The 25,327-nt window shown below is 35.6% G+C and overlaps 1 protein-coding gene across 1 annotated transcript in view; it reads right to left on the bottom strand.

Annotated features, from left to right (window-relative positions):
- The window catches only part of Zdhhc15 (zinc finger DHHC-type palmitoyltransferase 15), a 112,262-nt gene that overhangs the window by 84,987 nt on the left and 1,948 nt on the right, over positions 1-25,327 (bottom strand). Inside the window, exon 2 of the mRNA XM_046462121.2 lies at positions 3,152-3,178. Within this exon, the coding sequence (XP_046318077.1) occupies positions 3,152-3,178 (27 nt within the window). The remainder of the gene's footprint in view (positions 1-3,151; positions 3,179-25,327) is intronic.

Consider the following 25,327-nt stretch of genomic DNA (forward strand, 5'->3'; position numbering starts at 1 on the left):
TGTACCACTGAGCTACATCTCCAGCTCTTTTTATTTTTTTATTTGGAGACAGGGTCTTACTTACTAAATTGTCCAGGCTGGCCTCGAACTTGCCTCCTGAGAAGTTGGGATTTTGGAATGTGCCACCACACCTGGCTTTTATAGTGCTCTTAATGGTATATTAGAGATGTAATTTGACAGGCACTGTATTAGTTTCTTAGGATTGTGGTAATAGATTAATAAATTACCACGAGCTGAGTAGCTTAAGAGAAATTTATTCTCACAGTTCTGGAAACTAGACGTCTGAAATTAAGATGTAGGTAGGGTCATGCTCTTGCAGAAGGCTTCAGGGTTGGATCTTTCTTTGCCTCTTCCTAGCTTCTGATGGCTGCTGATAGTCCTTAGTATTCCTTGGTTTGTGGCACCCTCACTCCAATCTCTGCCTCCATCTTCACATGGCTGTCTTTTCTCTGTGTGTATCTGTATATCCAAAATTTCTTCTCATAAGGACACCAATGAGTAGACATAGACTCAGTCTAATCTGGTATGACCTCCTCTTAACTTGATTGCATCTGCAAAGATCCTATTTCCAAAAAAGGACACATGAACTCAGTTTCAGTTTCAGGTAGACATGAATTTTGGGGGAACACTCTTCAGGAACCCTAAATAGACAAAAAATGGAAAACCTGTTTTTATTTGTTCTTTTTAGATATACATGACAGTAGAGTGTATTTTGACATATTTTATAAACATGGACAACAGCTTATTCTGATTAGGATCCTGTTCTGTGGTTTTACATGATATGGAGTTTCATTGGAGGCATATTCATATATGAACATCAGAAAGTTATGTCAAATTTGTTCTATTGTCTTTCCTATTAAAAAATGGAAAAGCTTTTGCAGTATGTTTGACTATGGCTTTCTTAAGCTTTGGAGATGAATGAAAAGTTATGCAATATGAGACTTTCATTTCTTTGACTTATATTTTCTTTGCCTATGCCAAACATTGTTCCTGCTGGTAGTCATATACTACATTTTATTCTACTTTAATAGTTCAGTGTTGTTTGAAACAAGTCAGGTTCAGAGGATTAGTGAGGACCTCAAATAGTCATTAGACTACTAGTCTGTTTCTAGGCAAGGCTCACTGATTTATGCCAGATAGTTGGGTATCTAATACATCCTGATTATGTAATTTCATAGCATTCCTTAGTAACATGCCCTAGTGTTATGTTCAGAAGTTTTTTTATAAGTTAACCTTTGACTTTCTGGTTACAATTGAATGTTGGTTTATGTGATCTACTATTTTTGAAAATCCTGACATATAAACAAAAGTAACAAGTGAGATTGTTAATACTTAACATTTATAAAGCAGACTATTGCTACATACTTTCACTAGCTTACAGTAAATCCATAAAATGTCATTAAACTAGCTTCATTTTATAAAAATTGAGATTCAGAGAAGTTGAGTTACTTTCAAAAGGTCATAGAGCTAGTAAATGACAGAGTTAGAACTCCAATTTAAATTTTAAGAAGCAAAATCTAATCTTATTTGTTACTGTGCTAATAAATTTAAGAAATGTCAGGAGGTGCAATTTGGAATCACAGAATCTTAGAGTCAGAAGAAAAGTCATACACTTTTGTAACAATCTCCTAGAGAACCCAAATCCTGGTAACTGGATTGATGCTACCCAGAAGATATTTAACTGGGTTGGGCTTACAAATAATACTTCATACCTATGTAGTTACGTACATTGATAACATGCAAAAATGAAGATATACTACTTTGTATACTGGAAAAAAGCAATTGAACATCAAGTTTCTGATTAAGGAGCTCAACTAAGCAAAACTAGGAGTTGCAGAGTGAAAAGTAAAACAAATGCAGATTTGCTTAAGAACACAGGCTTTGAGGTCTAACAATTTGAATCCTGCCACTTATTAGTTAGATAGCCTGAGATGAGTTACTTCTCTAATTTCAGTTTCCTTCTATGTAAATGAATCACACTTAACAGGGAACTCCACACAATAAATTGTAGTTTCTACTAATAAGAACAATATAATTGACATTATTCCCCTTATTGTTGAGCATAATATCTAAGCCCCCACCTGACTTGTCTTGAAAGTTTATGATGATTTCTGACCTTAAGGTAAAAAAGAACCATGCATAACATTCTAGAGGAACTTAAGACTTGCTCTCTAATGCTATAACAATAATAGCAAATGTTTATTGAGTCACCTGGATGTGCTTTGTTCATCTCTATTCTAAGTGCTTAATGTTCTTAATTCATTATGTTTTCATAACAACTCTAAGAATTAGGTATTATTATTATTTCTATACAATACACAAATAAAATGAGCACAAGGACGTATAATAATTTATTAGGAAGTAGCAGAGCCAGGATTTTCATTCAGACATCTAGCTCTAGAATACACACTTTTTACTAGTATGGTCTATTATCTCCCAATCACACCACTCTGTTCTCTCTATAACAAATGCTTCTGTTAAATGAGTAATAGCAAACTGAAGCTTTAAAACAGCATAATATGAATGCCGGTAGGTTAATGAGTTGTAACAATTAATTCCCATGCAATTAGAATTAAAGTGGCAAAATAAAGTAGCTACATACATACTCTGGCTATCATTGACAAAATAATATAAAGCTAAAGGTTTGTTAAGACTCATGTTTAGCTTATACTTTTTAATGGAAAATGCCTGAACATCTTAAGAAGGAGGTATAAATTGCAGGTAAAGCCAAAATGGTGGTGAGGAGTGGAGAAGAGCACAGTAAATATATACAGGAATTGTGATGGTAAAGGACTTAGCCCTTGTGGCTCCCTGTGGGTCTCTTATTCTATGCCCTAAAAAAGGAATGGATTGGAAAGAAAGCCCATGTATCTGGAACAGTGATGAAACAAAGGCAGGCCTAGGTCACATAACAGAGTAGTTACCTCTGTCCTTCTCTACCATAAATCCTGGTAACTTTTAACCCCTGTCCTATAGCCAAAGGGGCCACTGAAAATATTTTGTGTCCTATTTCTGGTAAGCTTCCTGAAAAACATCGTCCTAAACTTTCAAATCCCCTAAGTGTATTCCTGAGAAAGTCGCTCAAATTTATGTAAATCTTTGAGAGAGAAAGAATAATACAGTCCTAATACAATTTGCAACATACACTTACCTTTTTCTGCTGGGCTCAAAACAGTCACTGTGGAGAGGGGTGGGGGAAGGGAGAGAGGGAGAGAAGGAGAGAAGAGAAGAGATATCAAAATTAATATTTTAGAACATTTTTTTCCTACAATATCATTTTTGAGCAATTTATATAATGGCACTTCAGAAAACCACCAGCCTAGGATGAGAGAAGGGAAGGATGATTAAATTCCTTCCTTTGATATCTTCCTTCATCGTAAGCTTTTAGTAATTAAGAATTTCCACTCATTCAGCAAACACAGGTATATCTTGATTTTTTAAAAAAACCCAATGAATAGAAACACCCAAGTTATATAACATGGCATTAAGAACTTAAAAGCTGATCAATTAGGAGATGATTACAAATGTCTCTTGACTGACATGAGGTTATATCCTTATAAATCTATCATTTAGGTTGAAAATATCATTAAATTGAAAATGCTTTTAACATGCTTGACTTACTAAACAATATAGTTTAGTCTGCCTTAAACAGGCTGAGAACACCTATATTAGCCTTCAATTAGGTAAAATCATCTAACAAAAAGCCCATTTTATAATCAAATGGTGAATAGATCATGATTTACCTAATATTGTACTGAAAGTGAAGGAAAGAATGGTTGCATGGGTATGCTTTCACGTGATCATAAAGTTGAAAAATTTTAAGGTGAACCATTGTTAAGCTGGGGACTATCTGTATTACATTCATAGCTATTTTCTATAGGATGTCTTGAAATACAAAACTTCTCATTTATTTGGAGGTAAGACCATGTGGATGTTGCATGCCAGCTCTGATGTCAGACTGAGTTAGAAGTGCAGTTGTACTATTTTGTGACCCTGAACAAGTTCTTTAATTCTCAAGTAACCTTGTGAGGTAGGTACTATTAAGAATTAAATGAGTTCATGTACATAAATGCTACTTAGCAGAATATCTAGCACAAGGTAAGTACTCAATGAATATTTATTATTATCATCTTTGAACTAAGATTTCAGAGAATATCACAACTGGAATGAACTTTATAGTGGCTATCTGGTTTATCTATCTCATTTTACAAATGAATGGAAAATGTACTGAAGCAGTAGCAAATGATTGGCCTAGGCCATAGAACAAGTTAGTGGTAGAGTTGGGAGTAGATTCTAGCCTCTAGAGCTTTTTCCACACCCCATTTGTACTTTCCCAATCTTTCCTTGCTAGCTTACTGTGAGTTATATATCACTTTTGTTTAGAATGCCATTTGTACAAAATGAGGCCTACCTGTCTTTACTCACCACTGCCATCTGTGTGCACTTATACTAGGTGCTAAGGTAAACAGAAATTATAAGCTCTCAGTCTTGAGAAGCTGTTAAATTAAGATGATCTTTATACATAATAATTAACAGTTAAGGGTCAGAGAAATGGGGAAAAACCCCAAATAGAGAATGAGACTGTTGGAGGTGCCATTTCTTCAGGCCCTTCATCAGTCACACTTTCTTTTCACATGCAGGTCAATTTTTATTGAGTCTATTAAAATTCTCCTTTTAATGATTATTTGTATGGACTTTATTAAAATTGTTACATTTTCTCTGTGCTAAAAATCTGACCAGATGATGTTTCTTTTTTTTTTTTTTTTCTTGGAGAAAAATACCAAGTCCTTATTTCTTGATTTTGTCCCCAGTTAAAGAATCCTGATTTAAGAATGCATGAAAGAAGGCTGGAGTTGTGGCTCAGTGGTAGAGCACTTGCCTAGCAATGGGTTCAATCCTCAGCACCACATATAATAAATAAATAAAGTTTAAAAAAGGAATGCATGGACTGGGGATAGAGCTCAGTTGGTAGAGTATTTGCCTTGCATGCACAAGGCTCTGGGTTCAATCCCCAGCACCACACACACACACACACACACACAGAAAAAGAAAAAGAAAGAATGCATGAACGAAGTATATATTCTGACAATACAAATGCAAGAATAAATAAGAATATCTGACGGATCTGAGGGTCACCCTGGGACTACATGAATTTTCAAATGCATCTTACCTAACTGCACTGGTATCACTAGGCCTTGAATTGGACTTATCTCTTTTAAATGGAGTAAGAGAGAACAGAGTTGCTTGGAGAACAATCTTAATAAAGAATACCTGATAAGTTGCTTTTTGGCATATCTCCTCCTACCTCCTGCTGAACACTTGATTAATTTAGTTTTAACTGCTACAAAGAAACATGAAAGTTGTACATATTAAATGGGTACCATGCAATGTTTGATACATGTATACATTGCATAATGTTTAAGCCACATTAAAAATATTTATCTCCTCAAAATTTATCAATTCTTTGTGAACACTCACTTTTTTATGTTAATTTTTTTTCTTTTTTATTGGTTCTTTTTAGTTATATATGATAGTAGAATTCATTTTTATAAAATTGTATAAACATGGAATATATCTTACTCTAATTAGGACCCCATTCTTATGAATGTATATGATGGTGGGATTCATTATGTTGTACTCATATATGTACATAAGAAAATTGTTTCAGATTCGTTCCACTGTGTTTCCTTTTCCTATCCTCCTCCCTTCCCTTCATTCCCCTTTGTCTAATCTACTGAATATTTATTCTTCCTCTCTCCCCCTTTATTTTGGGTTAGCTTCCACATATCAGCAAAAATATTTGATCTTTGGCTTTTGGGGCCTGGCTTATTTCACTTAGCATGATAGTCTCCAGATCCATCCATTTATTGACATATCATAAAATCATTCTGCTTAATGGCTGAGTAATAGTCCATTGCATATATATACCACATTTTCTTTATCCATTCATCTGTTGAAGGGCCCCTAGGTTGGCTCCATAGCTTCCCTGTTGTGAATTGAGCTGCTACAAACATTGATGTGGCTGCATCACTGTAATATGCTGGTTTTAAATCCTTGGGATACACACACACACACACACACACACACACACACACACACACTGAGGAGTGAGTTATCTGGGTCAAATGGTGGTTCCATTCCTAGTTTTTTGAGGAATCTCCACACTGCTTTCCAGAGTGGTTACACCAACTTATAGTCCCACCAGCAAAACCCCAACCTTCACCAATATCTATTGTTCCTTGTATTCTTGATAATTGCCCTTCTGACTGAAGTGAGATGAATCTCAGTGAAGTTTTAGTTTGCATTTCTCTAATTTCTAGAGAGGTTGAACATTTTTTCATATATTTGTTAATCACTTGTATTTCTTCTTCTGAGAAGTGTCTGTTCAGTTCCTTAGCCCATTTAATGATTGGGCTTTTGTTTTTGGTGCTAAGTTTTTTTTTTTAATTCTTTATATATCATAGAAATTAATGCTCTACCTGAGGTGCTGGTGGCAAACATTTTCTCCCATTCTGTAGCCTTTCTCTGCACATTCCTGATTGTTTCCTTTCTTGTGAAGAAGCTTTTTAGTTTGATGCCATCCCATATATTGATTATTGATTTTACTTCTTGTGCTTTAGAGGTCTTGTTAAGGAGGTCAGTTCCTGAGCTCATACATTGGAGTGTTTGGCCTACATTTCTAGGTCTTGGGTCTACTTTGAGTTTTGTGCATGGTGAGAGATACAGGTAAAATTTCAATTTGCTATGTATGGATTTCCAGTTTTCCCAGCACCATTTGTTGAAGATGCTATCTTTTCTCCAATGTATGTTTTTGGCACCTTTGTCTAGTGTGAGGTAACTGTATTTCTGTGGGTTTGTCTCTGTTGAACACTCACTTTTAAATAAGAAGTGGGTTTCCTAATTCCCATTTATTTGGCCATTTGCTACAGCACTGTGGGTGAGGAAAGATAACCTAGAAATTGTGTATTAGATACTGAGATGAGACAATGTGCCTACAGAAGAATAAATAAGAACCAGTGAATTCTCCAGGTGGGGGACAGTTATTTTTAAGTAATTACAGGACTCTGATATGTTAATAAGATTGGTTTATATGAGCTAAAAGCAGAGGGAAGAAATAAAATCAATGGATAAAGGTTGGAACATTTTAGCTCAATATAAGAAAAAATGGGAGAAAGGGAGGAAAAGGGAAGGTACTAGGGAATGAGATTGATCAAATAATTTAAGTGTATGTACAAATATAGTATAATCAATGCCACTATTATGCATAATCATAATGCACCAATAAAAATGAAAAAGAAAAAGAAAAAAATGATAATGAGGTGGATGAAGAGGAGAAACAAAAGGAGAAAGAATACCATCAGCCTTGGGAGAGAAGGAGTTTCCCATTACAAACACTTGGAAATGTTGTACAGGAAATTCAGACATTAGTTTGGCATTAGACTTGACTTTCAACATCTTTTCACTCCTAGAATTCTATAAGGAGCCAATAAGTCTATGGGAAAAATGTTTTCTTGTGAAATTCCCTGTTGGAAGAGGGAAAACGGTGCCTTATTCTAAAAGATTGTGGCACTTATCTAGGTAGTTCTGCATTTCCTGTATTTTCCCAATATTGACTTTTGCACTATTTAAGGAAGAGACTAAAATACTTCAGTCACATTTAAAATGAAATGTTCTAAGATTTGTACTAAACTTTTATGAAATGAATCCTTTATTGTGAATCTTGTGGGTAAGCACACATTTAGCCAATTCTATGGGTAACTTGCCAGGCATAATTACAGAGTGATATAGTGATACATGCAATTACATCTGCTCTGTTTCTTCAACTTTCAGTTCACTACTGGGAAGTTAAATGACAAGTTATCATCAAATAGCTTTTTGCACTATCTCTCCTCTTTTGTCTCATCAGTGTACTGATTCTTTGCAACCAGGTATGGAGAACAGTTATGGAAAGGGAGAGTATATGGAATGGTTTTTCATCACAGACATCTGGTGTTAAAATGAAAACATATCTCATGACTTCCTTTAAGTAGAAGCATATCATAGGTTCACAGAAGAATATGTGTAGAATAAGCCTAATATGTGGCTTAATGAGAATGGTCAACAAACACAGAAATGACATGGAAACAGGTCTGTAGAAGTGCTGTCAAATAGAAACATAATGTAAGTAAAGTAGTTTAGGTTTTGTAGTAGCAACATTCTAAAGTGCTAAAATGTGCCAAGAAAAATTAATTATAATAATATATTTTATTTAGTCCAATATATGAAAGTTTCATTTCAACATGTTATCCATATGAAAATCATTAATGCTATATTTTATATTCTTTTTTTGCATTAAGGTTTTGAAAGCTAGTGTGTATTTTATGATTCTAAAATATCTCAATTCAGAGGCAACCTTTGAAGAATTAATAAACACATGTGGCTAATGGTTACTGAATTAATGCAGTTCAGAAGGACTTTTGATATGTGGAAACTAGAGCAAAATAAGGGGAAAGGGGTGGGGGATTATATGAAAATTGAAGGGAGATCAGTGAAAAAGAGGGAAGGGATTCAGTGGGAAGGAGGAGGGGAAAAGGGAGGAACTGCAGAATGAAATTGACAAAATTATGCTATGTATATACAAGAATACACCACAGTGAATTCTACCTTTATGTATATCTATAAAGCACCAATTTCAAAAAAATAATAAATAAATAAGAGTAGAAGTATAACAGAGGAAGGGAGGAGGGAAAGAGCAAGTACTGGGCACTAAAATGGAGCAAATTATATTCTACTCATGTATGGTTATGTCCAAATGAACACCACTGTTATGTATAACTAAAATATACTAATAAAATCATCTTTACAAAAAAGGGACTTGTGAAAGGGGAGTGGGAATTTTGAAAATATGTGAGTACAGTGAAATGACTACTCATTTACAACACAAAGTTCTCTTTTAATTAATGACATGATTAGGAAGGGAATTTATTGAATTGATGTACAGTATACCTTTGTATGTATTTATAATGTAGCTCTAACACTTGTGTGACCTTAGGCAAGTTAGTTAATTACGCTGTACATAAATTTTTTCATTTATAAAATGAGGATAAAATTATTTACGTTATCAGGTTGTTATAAGGATTAAATTATAAAATAAGTGTAAAGTATTTGAGTGCCTGGCACAGAATAAGGGCTTACTTATTGTTGGCTATTGATTATCATTTTCATGAGAAAGGTGAATTGTTCCATGAGGTTAGGTTTTTACAATAAATTTAGGATAAAATATGTGTAATTATTAAAAATGTTGCACATGGTGGTTTTAAAGTAATTTGTTCAATGTGAAAATGAATAACTTGATTCCCACTTTTCCCCTTAGATATTTATTAAATACTCAGTAAGGAGAAGGAATAAATTTGAAATAGGGAACTGAAATACTCTACTGATTATTCTCTGCTTGTTGAAGGCAAGCTAATCATACCAGTCTGGATCCTCTGAAAGTTACCAGCCATATATTTATTTTTAGGCAGTTATTCTCAAATCTGGATGATTTTAACAATTACTTAGGGAGCATGATAAAAACATAGATTCCAGGACCCCTTTTACATAAATCTCAGGGTAGAGGTACAGGAATTTGCATTATAAAAATTTAGCAGATAATTCTGGTTATCATACAGGTTTAAGAACCACTGGAGTTATTTTACAGTTTTGATATGATATCTTGGCAATCAAGTGTGATACATTTAATCGTTTAACATATGGATGACTTATAAAACTACTGGTAATAGAGTGATTCCTATAGGTTTGAATGCATAGCTTTTACCTCTGTAGAAACTTGGTTTCTTGAAAATGATCCTTCTACTTTTTTTGTCTTCTACCATTTGAGGAGAATTAGTTCCTAGATCTTTTTATTTTTTAATCTCAAAATGGATATTATTTTCACCAACAAGGGCAGAGTAAGGAATTTCAGAATTCTATCCCTCCCTAATAGCAACTAATGAGGTGGCAAAAACTGTCAGAATCAACTTTTGCAGAACTCTGGAATCTAGTTTAAAAAAAAAAAAAAACAGCCAAGGGGAAGACTTGATGAAGGGGTCAATGCTTTGTAGTAAGAGAATGTTATGGCATTTTAAATTGGCTGCCTACCATCTTCCACATCCCGGATCTGCAAAGATTATGAGATCACAACCCATATTCCTGGCACAGGTTTCTAATGCTAGAGGGAGCAATATGGATCTGGTGGTTGTAAGCTTCGTCCATCTGGTGGCTCCCCAAAGACCAACACAAAGGTTTTCCTGTGTTTAGTCTGACTCAGAATATTCCCAGGGCTGGGATGGCTTTCTGAGCAGCTTTTGCCAGAAGCATTTAAAGGAACAGATAATGACCACAGCAGCCTTGGACAAGGACATCACTTGGCAATAAACAGACGAAAAAAACCCAGTAAAGAAGACATTCACAAAGGAGATACATAGGGGGAAAAGGGAATTTAAGTGTTGTCATGTGTACCACAGAACTAAGAAGGGCATGAAGATACCCGGGATGAGATGCATGTTCAAAAAAGGCCTGAGAACAAAAAGAAAAAATAAAAAAAAAATTAAAGGCCTGAGAAGACACTTATCATGGGACATCAGGTACTCCACAGCAGAAGTGAAGGCTAAGGCACAATTAATTGTAAATAGCCTAGTTAAGAGTTGAAGGAATATGCCAATACAGAGCGAATGTGCAAAGACTGAGAGATTGTATTTTTTTCTTTTCTAATTTTTTTCCAAATGGTCATGAAATCTCTGTCAAACCTCAAACCAACCACATATTTAAGGAACAGAGACTTCAGAGACCACACATGGCAAAGAATATGGTCTTTTAAAAAACAGAAAAGTCACTAAACAAGCAAACAATGCACAACTGGCAGCATAACAAACCCCAGAGAAAGAAGAGAACCTCATTTCTAGAGTTGCCAATTTGTAACATTCAAAATGTCCACTTTTCAATAAAAAAATTACAAAGCAGGCAAAGAAATAAAATAATAAAATAATTCCATTAACAGGAAAAACAAAAAGAAAATGTCTAAAAACTATCCATGAGGAAGCATAGGCATTGGATTTACCATATAAAGACTTAAATCAAACCAAGGGAAAAGAACTAAAGAAAACCATGTTTCACCAAATAGAGAATGCAAATGAAGAAATTAGAGGAACCAAATAGAAATTCTAGAGCTGAAAAGAACAATCAGTAAAATTAAAAATTCACTGGAGAGGTACAACTGCAGATTTGAGCAAGTAGAAGAAAAAGTCAGTGATCATGAAAACAGGTCAATTGAAATTATAAAGTCTGCATAGCAGGATGATAAACAATGAATAAAAATGAACAGACCCTATAAGCCCTGTAGGATACCATTAAGTGTAAAACAAACACACACACACACACACACACACACACACGACTTCCAAAGGGAAAGGAAAGAGAGAAACAGCAGAAAGAATACTTTAAGAAATGATAACTAAACACTTTTCAAATATGATAAAAGACACAAGTCCAAACATTTACAAAGTACAAATGCCAAATGTCTTCTTTGATATAAAGAGAGCAACTAAGAACAGAACAGGGAGGAAGAGCATGAGGAAAAGATTAACATTAAACAGAGACGAGTGGGGGGAGAAAAAGGGAGAGAGAAGGGAAAGCATATGGAAATGGTAGGAGACCCTCAATGTTACACAAAATTACATATAAGAGGTTGTGAGGGGAAGGGGGGGGGGAAACAAGGGAGAGAACTGAACAACAGCAGATGAGGTAGAGAGGGAAGATGGGAGGGGAGGGGAGGGGGGATAGTAGGGGATAGGAAAGGTAGCAGAATACAACAGTCACTAATATGCCATTATGTAAAAATGTGAGTGTGTAACCGATGTGATTCTGCAATTTGTATTTGGGGTAAAAATGGGAATTCATAACCCAATTGAGTCAAATGTATGAAAGATGATATATCATGAGCTTTGTAATGTTTTGAACAACCAATAAAAAAAAAGAAACTTCACATGAAATAAAATGAAGGATATTCAAACTGATAGTCAAATGTCAAAAGTAAAAGATAAAGAGAAAATCTTGAAATCAAGAAAATAAAAGTGACTCATAACATGGAAGAAATTCTCAGTACGACTAATGGCTGATTTCTCTTAAGAACGTATAGAAGCCAGAAAGCAGGGAGATGCCTTATTTAAAGTGCTGAGAGAAATACCTGTCAGTAAATATTTCTATGTCCAACAAAACTATGCTTCAAAAAATGGTGGAGAAATGAGATATTCCCAGATTAAAAAAAAAAACAAAAAAACAGGGAGTTCATCATTAGTAGAACTGCCCTATAAGGAAAGCCAAAAAGAGACTTCCAGGAAAAATAAAAGGGTACTAACTATAACTCAAGCTATAAAAAGAAAAAAAAAGAATACTGGTAAAGGCAACTACATAGATAACTACAAAAACCAGTAGTATTGCATTTTTGTTTTTTTTTAATTTTTATTTTTCAATTGTAGTTGGACACAATACCTTTATTTTATTTATTTATTTTTATGTGGTGCAGAGGATCAAATCCAGGGCCTCACACATGCTAGGGGAGCGCTCTACTGCTGAGCCACAACCCCAGCCCTGCATTTTTTGTTTTTTAACTATTCTTATTTGCTATATTATTTAAAAGACAAATGCATAAAACAAAATGATAATTCTATGTTAAGGGCAACATGATGCAAAAATATGTAATTTGTGACAATAACAATACAAAGGGGGAATAGAGCTATATGGGGCAAAGATTTGTATACTATTAAACTAAACTACCAAATACTGTGTATAATTCTAATGCTTTAATTAAAATAAAGCAAAAAACTAAATTGGTATTAATTCAAACTTGATTAATATTAAGATAACATATTAATAATAATACTCATGGGTAAACACTAAGAAAAAAGTAAAAAAAATAATGAAAAAAGAAAGCAGCAAAATAAGAATGCAATACTATTATATACCTATACAATGCTGAATTCCAGAAACACTGACCACATGAAATGCTGGCACGGATGGAGAGCAACAAGAACTCTCATTCTCTTCTGGTGGGAATGCAAAAATGGTTCAGCCACTTTGGCAGACACTTTGGTAGTTTCTTACAAAACTACCATCCAGCCTAGCAATCACACTCCTTGGTATTTACACAAAGGAGCTGAAAACTTATGTCTACACAAAAACCCACACAAAGATGTTTTAGCAGCTTTATTCAAAATGGTCAAAACATGGATGCAGCCAAGATATCTTTCAGCAGATGAACAGATAAGCAAACTATGGTATATCCATGCAATGGAATATTATTCCCTGCTAAAATACCACCTCCCCCCACGCCTGCAAGGTAGGCGGAACTGTGACCACCGATGGAAAAGGCCCAGTGGCCCGCGGAGAGGCAGAGCTGCCAACCACGCCTGCAAGGTAGGCGGGCCTGTGACCCACCAGCAGAACAGGCGCAGCAGCCTGCTGAGGGGCAGAGCCGCCCCCTCCGCCCGCGCCTGCAAGGTAGGCAGAACTGTGACCACCGGCAGAACAGGCCCAGTGGCCTGCTGAGGGGCAGAGCCACCCCCTCCCCCGCTGCAAGGTAGGCGGACCTGTGACCCACCGGCAGAACAGACCCAGAATTCCGCGGAGGGGCAGAGCTGCCACACGCGCCTGCAAGGTAGGCGGACCTGTGACCACCAACAGAACAGGCCAGACCTGCAACCGACAGACAGAACAGGCCCAGCGGCCTGCGGAAGGGTAGAGCCGCCCCGCCCCCCGTGCCTGCAAGGTAGGCGGACCTACGACCCACCGGCAGAACAGGCCCAGAGGCCTGCAGAGGGGCAGTGCCGCTGCCTGCGCCTGCAAAGTAGGCAGAACTGCGACCACCGACAGAACAAGCCTAGGGGCCCGCAGAGGGGCAGAGCTGCGGTCTGCGCCTGCAAGGGAGACTTTGCAACTATACAAGACCAATATAAATATGTAGGGGGAAAATTCAATAGCACAACAGTTTCACCAAGCAGAAAGAAACGCGAACAGTATGAAGAGACAAGGAAAGAAAGGACCACAAGCAATGCAGGTCAACTCAACGTTAGAAGAGGTAATAGCTGCAGCAGATGGAATGTCAGATAAAGAATTCAGGATATACATGCTTCAGATGATCTGGAGTCTCAAGGAAGACATCAGACAGCAAAATCAGACAATGAAAGATCACTTCAACAATGAATTACATAAACAAATCCAAGAAGCAAAAGATCAACTATACAGGGAGATAGAGGTTATAAAAAACAAACAAACAGAAATCCTAGAAATGCAGGAAGCAATAAACCAACTTAAAAACTCAATGGAGAATACTACCAGCAGAGTAGAACAGTTAGAAGACAGAACATCAGACAATGAAGATAAAGTATTTCATCTTGAAAAGAACATAGACAGCTCAGCAAGACTGTTAAGAAACCATGAGCAGAACATCCAAGAAATATGGGATAACCTCAAGAGACCAAATTTAAGAGTCATTGGGATACAGGAAGGGATAGAGTTTCAAACCAAAGGAATGAGCAATCTATTCAATGAAATAATACGAGAAAACTTCCCAGACTTGAAGAATGAGACAGAATCCCAAATCCTAGAAGCCTACAGGACGCCGAATGTGCAAAATCATAAGAGATCCACACCTAGACACATTATAATGAAGATGCCCAACATACAGAATAAGGAGAGAATTTTAAAAGCTACAGGAGAAAGGAAGCAGATTACATTTAGAGGTACACCAATCAGGATAACAGCTGATCTTTCAACACAGACTCTGAAAGCTAGAAGATCCTGGAATAACATATTTCAAACACTGAAAGAAAATGGGTTCCAACCAAGAATTGTGTTTCCAGTGAAATTAAGCTTCAGGATGGAAGATGAAATTAAAACCTTCCACGACAAACAAAAGTTAAAAGAATTTGCAGCTAGAAAACCTTCTCTTCAAAACATCCTCGGCAAAACATTACAGGAAGAGGAAATGAAAAATAACAATGAAAACCAACAGTGGGAGGTAGGACAGTAAAGGGGGGAAAAATAATCAAAGAGGAAAACAAACCATGTTTAGTAACATAAATAAACAAATATGGCTGGAAGAACAACCCATATCTCAATAATAACCCTAAATGTTAATGGCTTAAACTCACCAATCAAGAGACACAGGCTAGTAGAATGGATCACAAAACAAGACCCAACAATATGCTGCCTACAGGAGACGCATTTGATAGGAAAAAGACATACATAGGCTGAAGGTGAAAGGTTGGAAAAAATCATATCACTCATATGGACGTCGGAAACAAGCAGGTGTGTCCATACTCATATCAAATAAAATAGATTTCAAGCCCAAGTTAATCAAAAGGGATAAAGAGGGACACTACATACTGCTCAAGGGAACCATATACCAACAAGACACAACAATCATAAATATAGATGCCCCAAACAATGGTGCAGCTATGTTCATCAAACAAACTCTTCTCAAGTTCAAGAGTCTAATAGACCACCATACAATAATCATGGGAGACTTCAACACACCTCTCTCACCAATGGACAGATCTTCCAAACAAAAGTTGAATAAGGAAACTATAGAACTTAATAACACAATTAATAACCTAGACTTAATTGACATATATAGAATATACTACCCAACATCAAGCAGTTACACTTTTTTCTCAGCAGCACATGGATCCTTCTCAAAAATAGATCACATATTATGTCACAGGGCAACTCTTAGACAATATAAAGGAGTAGAGATAATACCATGCATCTTATCTGATCATAATGGAATGAAACTGAAAATCAACGATAAAAGAAGGAAGGAAAAAGCATACATCACTTGGAGAATGAACAATAGGTTACTGAATGATCAATGGGTTATAGAAGACATCAAGGAGGAAATTAAAAAATTCTTAGAGATAAATGAAAACACAGACACAACATATCGGAATCTATGGGACACATTGAAAGCAGTTCTAAAAGGAAAATTCATTGCGTGGAGTTCATTCCTTAAAAAAAGAAAAAACCAACAAATAAATGATCTCATACTTCATCTCAACATCCTAGAAAAAGAAGAGCAAAACAACAGCAAAAGAAGTAGAAGGCAAGAAATAATTAAAATCAGAGCTGAAATTAATGAAATCGAAACAAAAGAAACAATTGAAAAAATTGACAAAACTAAAAGTTGGTTCTTTGAAAAAATAAACAAAATCGACAGACCCTTAGCCATGCTAGCGAAGAGAAGAAGAGAGAGAACTCAAATTACTAGCATACGGGATGAAAAAGGCAATATCACAACAGACACTTCAGAAATACAGAAGATAATCAAAAATTATTTTGAATCCTTATACTCCAATACATTAGAAGATAGTGAAGGCATAGATAAATTTCTTAAGTCATATGATCTGCCCAGATTGAGTCAAGAAGATATAGACAACCTAAACAGACCAATTTCAATTGAGGAAATAGAAGAAACCATCAAAAGACTACCAACTAAGAAAAGCCCAGGACCGGATGGGTATACAGCAGAGTTTTACAAAACCTTTAAAGAGGAACTAATACCAATATTTTCAAGCTACTTCAGGAAATAGAAAAAGAGGGAGAACTTCCAAATTCATTCTACGAGGACAACATCACCCTGATACCTAAACCAGACAAAGACACTTCAAAGAAAGAAAACTACAGACCACTATCTCTAATGAACCTAGATGCAAAAATCCTCAATAAAATTCTGGCGAATCGGATACAAAAACATATCAAAAAAATTGTGCACCATGATCAAGTAGGATTCATCCCTGGGATGCAAGGCTGGTTCAATATACGGAAATCAATAAATGTTATTCACCACATCAATAGACTTAAAAATAAGAACCATATGATCATCTCGATAGATGCGGAAAAAGCATTCGACAAAGTACAGCATCCCTTTATATTCAAAACTCGAGAAAAACTAGGGATAACAGGAACATACCTCAATATTGTAAAAGCAATCTATGCTAAGCCTCAGGCTAGCATCATTCTGAATGGAGAAAAATTGAAGGCATTCCCTCTAAAATCTGGAACAAGACAGGGATGCCCTCTCTCACCACTTCTGTTCAACATAGTTCTCGAAACACTGGCCAGAGCAATTAGACAGACGAAAGAAATTAAAGGCATAAAAATAGGAAGAGAAGAACTTAAATTATCACTATTTGCAGGTGACATGATTCTATACCTAGCAGACCCAAAAGGGTCTACAAAGAAACTATTAGAGCTAATAAATAAATTCAGCAAAGTGGCAGGATATAAAATCAACACGCATAAATCAAAGGCATTCCTGTATATCAGCGACAAATCCTCTGAAACGGAAATGAGGACAACCACTCCATTCACAATATCTTCAAAAAAAAATAAAATACTTGGGAATCAACCTAACAAAAGAGGTGAAAGATTTATACAATGAAAACTACAGAACCCTAAAAAGAGAAGTAGAAGAAGATCTTAGAAGATGGAAAAATATACCCTGTTCATGGATAGGCAGAACTAACATCATCAAAATGGCGATATTACCAAAAGTTCTCTATAGGTTTAATGCAATGCCAATCAAAATCCCAACGGCATTTCTTGTAGAAATAGAGAAAGCAATCATGAAATTCATATGGAAAAATAAAAGACCCAGAATAGCAAAAACAATGCTAAGCAGGAAGTGTGAATCAGGCGGTATAGCGATACCAGACTTCAAACTATACTACAGAGCAATAGTAACAAAAACAGCATGGTACTGGTACCAAAACAGGCGGGTGGACCAATGGTACAGAATAGAGGACACAGAAACCAATCCACAAAACTACAACTATCTTATATTTGATAAAGGGGCTAAAAGCATGCAATGGAGGAAGGATAGCATCTTCAACAAATGGTGCTGGGAAAACTGGAAATCCATATGCAACAAAATGAAACTGAATCCCTTTCTCTCGCCATGCACAAAAGTGAATTCAAAATGGATCAAGGAGCTTGATATCAAATCAGAGACACGCCTTCTGATAGAAGAAAAAGTTGGCTACGATCTACATACTGTGGGGTCGGGCTCCAAATTCCTCGATAGGACACCCATAGCACAAAAGTTAATAACTAGAATCAACAAATGGGACTTACTCAAACTAAAAAGTTTTTTCTCAGCAAAAGAAACAATAAGAGAGGTAAATAGGGAGCCTACATCCTGGGAACAAATCTTTACTCCTCACACTTCAGATAGAGCCCTAATATAAAGAACTCAAAAAATTAAACAATAAGAGAACAAACAACCCAATCAACAAATGGGCCAAGGACCTGAACAGACACTTCTTAGAGGAGGACATACAATCAATCAACAAGTACATGAAAAAATGCTCACCATCTCTAGCAGTCAGAGAAATGCAAATCAAAATCACCCTAAGATACCATCTCACTCCAGTAAGATTGGCAGCCATTATGAAGTCAAACAATAACAAGTGCTGGTGAGGATGTGGGGAAAAGGGTACACTTGTACATTGCTGGTGGGACTGCAAATTGGTACAGCCAATTTGGAAAGCAGTATGGAGATTTCTTGGAAAGCTGGGAATGGAGCCACCATTTGACCCAGCTATTCCCCTTCTCGGTCTATTCCCTAAAGACCTAAAAAGAGCATGCTACAGGGACACTGCTACATCGATGTTCATAGCAGCACAGTTCACAATAGCAAGACTGTGGAACCAACCTAGATGCCCTTCAATAGACGAATGGATAAAAAAAAATGTGGCATTTATACACAATGGAGTATTACTCTGCATTAAAAAATGACAAAATCATAGAATTTGCAGGGAAATGGATGGCATTAGAGCAGATTATGCTAAGTGAAGCTAGCCAATCCCTAAAAAACAAATGCCAAATGTCTCCTTTGATATAAGGAGAGTAACTAAGAACAGAGTAGGGACGAAGAGCATGAGAAGAAGATTAACATTAAACAGGGATGAGAGGTTGGAGGGAAAGGGAGAGAGAAGGGAAATTGCATGGGAATGGAAGGAGACCCCCAGGGTTATACAAATTACATACAAGAGGTAGTGAGGGGAAAGGGAAAAATAATACAAGGGGGACAAATGAATGACAGTAGAGGGGGTAGAGAGAGAAGAGGGGAGGGGAGGGGGGATAGTAGAGGATAGGAAAGGCAGCAGAACACAACAGACACTAGTATGGAAATATGTAAATCAATGGATGTGTAACTGATGTGATTCTGCAATCTGTATATGGGGTAAAAATGGGAGTTCATCACCCACTTGAATCAAAGTGTGAAATATGATATATCAAGAACTATGTAATGTTTTGAACAACCAACAATAAAAAAATTAAAAAAAATAAAATAAAATAAATGAGCTATCAAGACATGAAAAGACATGGATGAATCTTAAATGCATAATACTAACTGAAAAAAAATTGAAAAGATTAAATACTATGATTCCAAGTACATGAAATTGTAGAAAAAATACAGCTATGGTGATAAAAAGTCAATTATATTCAGGAGTTTTGGGTAAGGGAGGGATGAATAGGTGGAGTACAGAATATTTTTAGGGAAGTGAAAATATTCTATGTAATACCATAATGATAGATGCATATTGTTATACATTTGTCAAAACCCACAGAATGTACAATATCAAGAATGAATACTAAAGTAAATTATGAACTTGAGTGATAGTGATGTCAGTGTAGGTTCCTGGATTATAACAAATGTACCATCTGTACCACTCTGGTATGGGATATTTATTGTTGGGGAGGCAGTGTGTGGCAGGACTTTTTGGATAGGAACTCTGTGCTTTCTGCTCAGTTTTGTTATGAACCTAAAACTGCTCTAAAAATAAAATGAATTAAAAATTTAAAGGCAGAGAGGGATGGAAACACATACACACAAAAAAGATGTAAAATATACAGAAAACAAATGTCAAATGTCAGAAAGTAAGTCCTTAATTTTCACTAATTACTTTAAATGATTATGAATTAAACTCTCTAGGCAAGAGGAAGAAATAGGTAGAATTGATAAAAACATAAGGCTCACTTCATATCCAAAGATATAAATTGGTTGAAATTGGAAATATACAAAGAAATATCCATGCAAATAGGGATCTAGGGTTGCTATACTAATATCAGACAAAATAGATTTAAGCTAAAAATTTATATTAAGAGGCAATGAATGACATATATTTATAAAGGGGCTAATATATCAAGAAAATGTAACAATTATCAGCATATATATACTCAACAACAGAGCCCCAAAATATAAAAAGAAAACACTGACAGAACTGAAGAGAGATATAGATGGTATTGCATCAACAGTTAGAGACATCAATCCCCATTCTTAACTATGGATAGAAACACTAGACAGAAGATCAATAAGAAGATAGAAGACCTGAACAAAACTATAAACCAACTACATCTAACAAACGTATGGAGAACTCTCAATCCAAAAACAGCTGAATGTACATTTTTCTCAAGTACATATGGAACATTATCCTTTATAAACCATACATTAGGCCACAAAACAAGTCTTGATAAATTTAAAAGAACAAAATCATACAAAGTATTTTTCTCCAATCACAATGAAATGAAATTAGAAATCAGTAAAAAATTATGGGGAAATTAAACAATATACTCTTAAAATGTCAACAGGTTATAGATTAAACCACAAGTGAATTATTAGAACAAACTAAACCTAAAGTTAGCAGAAAGAAGGAAATAATAAAGAAGAAATAAATCAGAAATAGCTTCTCTTTCACTTATAATTTTATTTATTTGATTTTTCTTTGTTTTTCTCCACTGAACTACAAGGATCATAAATGAAACATTTCATGCCAACAATTGTTGAACCTTGAGAAATGGATAAATTTTGAGAAACATACAAACTACCAACATGGAGGTAAGCAACATAAAAACTGAACAGATCAAGAAGTAAAAATGGAATATGTAATCAAAAACCTCCCAGCAAACCAAACTCCACAACCACATAGCTTCATGGTGAATTCTATCAAACATTTTAAAAAGAATTAACATCAAGTCTTACAGAGCATTGAAGAGAAGAACTTTTCCTAAATCATTCTATGAGTTTGGTTTGAAGTCCACTTTATCTGATATGAGGATAGAAACCCTTGCATGTTTATGAGATCCATATGAATGATATGATTTTTTCCCATTCTTTTACCTTCAGTCTGTGGATGTCTTTGCCTATAAAAATATGGGACATTTCACAAATTTGTGTGTCATAAAGTGGCAATTCTCTCCAAAGTACTATATAGATTTAGTGCAATTCCTATCATAATCTTAACTGCCATTTTTGCAGAAGTGTAAAAGCTGAACCTAAAATTAATATGGTATTACAAGTGATCCTGAACAGCCAAAACAAAGAAGAGAAATAAAGTTGAAGAATGCCCAATTCTTGATTTAAAAATTTATCACAAAGGTACAGTAATAACTGAGTACAGTACTAGTAAGACAGACAAATAGATCAATGGAACAGAATTATAAATGCAGAAATAAATATATACATTTGTATCAACTGATTTTTGATAATTATGTCAAGATCATTCAATGGAGAAAAGAATAGTCTCTGCTACAATGGGTGTTCTGATAACTATATAGCCACAAACAAAACATAATGAAGTTAGACTCCTACTAGATACAAAAATGATTCCAGGATAGAGCAAATACCTAAATGTAAGAGCTAAAAGTAAAGAACTCTTATAAGAAATCACAGGGGTAAATCTTTACTGCCTGGCATTTGGGAATAGATTCTTAGATACGACACCAAAAGCAGGGACAACAGAAGAAAAATAAGTTAACTCAATGTTTCAAAATAAAAAAATGTTTTGCATTAAATGATACCATCAAGAAATCAAAATGACAACTCATAGAAAGGGAAAAAATACTTGCAAATAATTTATCTGATAAAGACTGAGTATCCTGAACATATAAAGAAACATTACAACTCAACAACTAAGACAATCCAATAAAAATCCCAATATAAAAATGGCCAAAGGCTTGAATAGATCTTTTTCCAAAGACACACAAATGGCCAACAAGTACATAAAAAGATGCTCAACATCTTTAGACATTAGGGAAATGCAAATCAAACCACAATAAGATGCCACTTTACACCTACTAAGATGGCTATAATTTTTAAAAAATGGAAAATAGCTAGTGTTGGTAAGGATGTGGAGAAATTGGAATCCTCCTACATTACTTGTTGGAATGTAAAATGGTGCAGCCACTGTGGAACACTTTTTTGAGTTTCCTCAAAAAGTTAAACATAAAACTACCATATAGCCTAAAAATATCCACCCTTCTCCCTGGTATACACCCAATAGAATTGAAGACAGATATTTAAACAAATACTTGCATGCAAATGTTTGTGTGAGCACTATTCATAATATACAAAAGTAGAAACAGCTGAAATCACCATCAACAGATGAATAGGTAAACAAATTGTGGCATCTACATACAATAGCATATTATTCAACCATAAAAGGAATGAATTACTGTTACATACTATAATGTAGATGGATAGTGAAAATATCAAGGTAATTAAAAGAAGCCAGACACAAAAGGACACATATTGCATAATGCTACTTATACAAAATATCCAGAATGGGTAAATACACATATAGAATGCAGATTAATAGGTTAGCAGGGACAGGGGGAGTAGGGAACAGGGAGTGACTGTTCAGTGCCTATGAGGTTTCCTTTTGGGGTGAAGAGAATGTTTTTGAAACTACATAGAAGAAATGGTTGTACAACCCTATGAACATACTAAATGGGCACTGAAATGAATTCTTTAAAATGGTTAATTTTATATTATATAAATTATATAAATTTTACCCCAACAAACTGTATACAGTTACTTTTCTCCTTCTCTAAAAGTTTAAGCCTCTTATTTTCACAAGTCAAGAAGAACGCTTTACATTCTTGTTAACAAAAACAAGCTGGTATCTAATGAATTCTTACAATATGCTGTGAATTGTGATTCATGATTTTCAAGCACCATATTATTTATACCAAATAACAGCAATGCTTGGCATATAGTAGGTACTGAGCAAGTATTGTGGTATGTAGAAACAACTATATAGGTAAGGTATATGTGAGGCAACTGAGGTTGAGAGAGATTAGGTAACTTGCCTTGGGTCTCTTGGCTAGGAACTACCAGGATCCAAACTAAGAATTATAGTACAAAAAACATCACTTTGGGTTTCAGCTGTAACTTGATATTGTGGAGAAAGACATCAGGTTCTATCCCTAGAAAGAAGTCAGTTCTTTAATGTTACTCTTTGAGTCAGCCTTTTCGCTGCCATAACTAAAAAGACCTGATAAAAACAATTTTAGAGGAGGAAAAGTTCATTTGGGGGCTCACAGTTTCAGAGGTCTCAGTCCACAGACAGCTGGCTCCATTCCTTGGGGCTCAAGGTGAGGCAGAACATCATGGCAGAAGAGTGTGGCAGAGGAAAGTATCTCACATGATAATCAGGAAGCAGAGAGAAAGACAGAGACTCCACTTGCCAGATACAAAATATAATACCCCAAAGGCATGCTCCCAATGCCCCATCTCCTCCAGTTATACCCAACCTGCCTTCAGTTACCACTTGATTAATCCCAATCAGGGGATTAATTCACCGATTGGGTTAAGGCTCTCATAACCCAATCATTTCACCTCTGAATGTTCTTGCATTGTGTCACACATGAGCTTTTGGGGAACGCCTCACATCCAAACCATAACAATTATGTTTTGAGTTGTATTGAAATTTGAATCTGTACTTTGGTTTCATTGAAAGAGGCATAGCCTTGGTAGGAGACAGCTTTGACTTCCAATTCTTTATTCTTTAGTAATGGTGTTACTTTAAGAAAATTTGAAATTCAAGTTGCTTATTTGTAAAATGAAGATGGCAGGATGGAATGGTGGAACTGGAATTGGAAGTCAGGGTTGCCTTATTCTCCTAATTTATTTATTTACTTTTTTGAGTAAAGACCAGACTGGTTTTGAACTCCTGGGCTCAAGCAATTCTCCTGCCCCAGCCTCCTAAGTGCTGGGACTATAGATGTGTGCCACAGTACCCAGCTTATCCTAATTTTTAATTTGTGGTAACTGGTGTCAAATGTTAAGAAAACAGTGTGCAAGCCAAATAAAATACCTCTACAGGTTACATCTGGACTGTGAGTCACAAGTTTTGATCTCTGTGTTACTTGAGAGGAAGAAGGATGTTAAATAGTATGGGGGTTAAGAACATGGACTGTGGAGCCATACTGCTGGAGTTGCTATCCAAGCTTGGCCATTTACTAGCTCCACGACATTAGATAAGCTACTTAGTCTGTTCCTCAGTTTACTTGTCTGTGAACTGGGCATAACAATAGTATGTATTTCATAAGGCTATAAATCAGTTATTTACACTGATTCTAACCCTGATTTACACTGACTTACCCTGATTTACACTGATTCTAATCCTGCCTTTACCTCAGTTTGCTCAGCTGTGCCTCAGTTTTTACAAGCTTGCAAAATGGAGATAGTAATAGTGCCAGCTGCATAAGCTTGTGAGTATTAAAGAGGTAATATGGAGAGAGTTAATGTATCTGTTGTACTCAGAACGTTTTCTGGAACAAAGTTAGTGTTATATGAATGTTAGGCATTATCAGAGCTGATTTTTTAAAAAGATTTCTTGGCAAAGCTCACATGAGTCAGTATTAAAGAATTCCAAAATATGTTTAATAGTACTTACAATATGGCACTGATCCTAGGAGCAATGTCCATACCATAATAGTGGAGCTGAACTTTTGACCTTTAATCAATCATTCAAAAAAGCCAACGTGGTGAGGTCTGAGAATAGGAAAATTTCCCACTTATTGATTGCATAGTCTGCTTAATGTAACTCAATACCAGATTGAGATAGAAAAGAAAAACAGCTTAAAAATGTATCTATGAAAGCAACTAATGGAATTTATATTTAAGCACTCTTTGCATTTTCCATATTATCTCTATGAAGGAGGTGAGGAAAATTCAAACTCTGCTGTATATAGAAGAAAGTTCTATATTGGAAAATAGGGTCATTTCTTGCCTCCTTAGTACACCTTAGTCTACCTAGGATAGAATACTGTTTTATTAAATAAGTAAGAGAAGAGGTGTATAAGTTAACTCAGGCCCAGGGATTGAAAAATCAGTACCCCAACCATGATTTGTAAGGTGAGAAGTTCTGGTATGAAAAAAATAATGGAGTCTTGGAAGGACTTGGGTTTGAAAGAATGTCTGAGGATAAAGTAGGAATTCTAATACAATGGGACAGAGAACCTCACA

Source organism: Marmota monax, unplaced genomic scaffold, assembly GCF_021218885.2.
Source record: "Marmota monax isolate L192 unplaced genomic scaffold, Marmota_monax_Labrador192_F-V1.1 WCK01_AAM20220418_F8-fsc00192, whole genome shotgun sequence".
NCBI lineage: Eukaryota > Metazoa > Chordata > Mammalia > Rodentia > Sciuridae > Marmota > Marmota monax.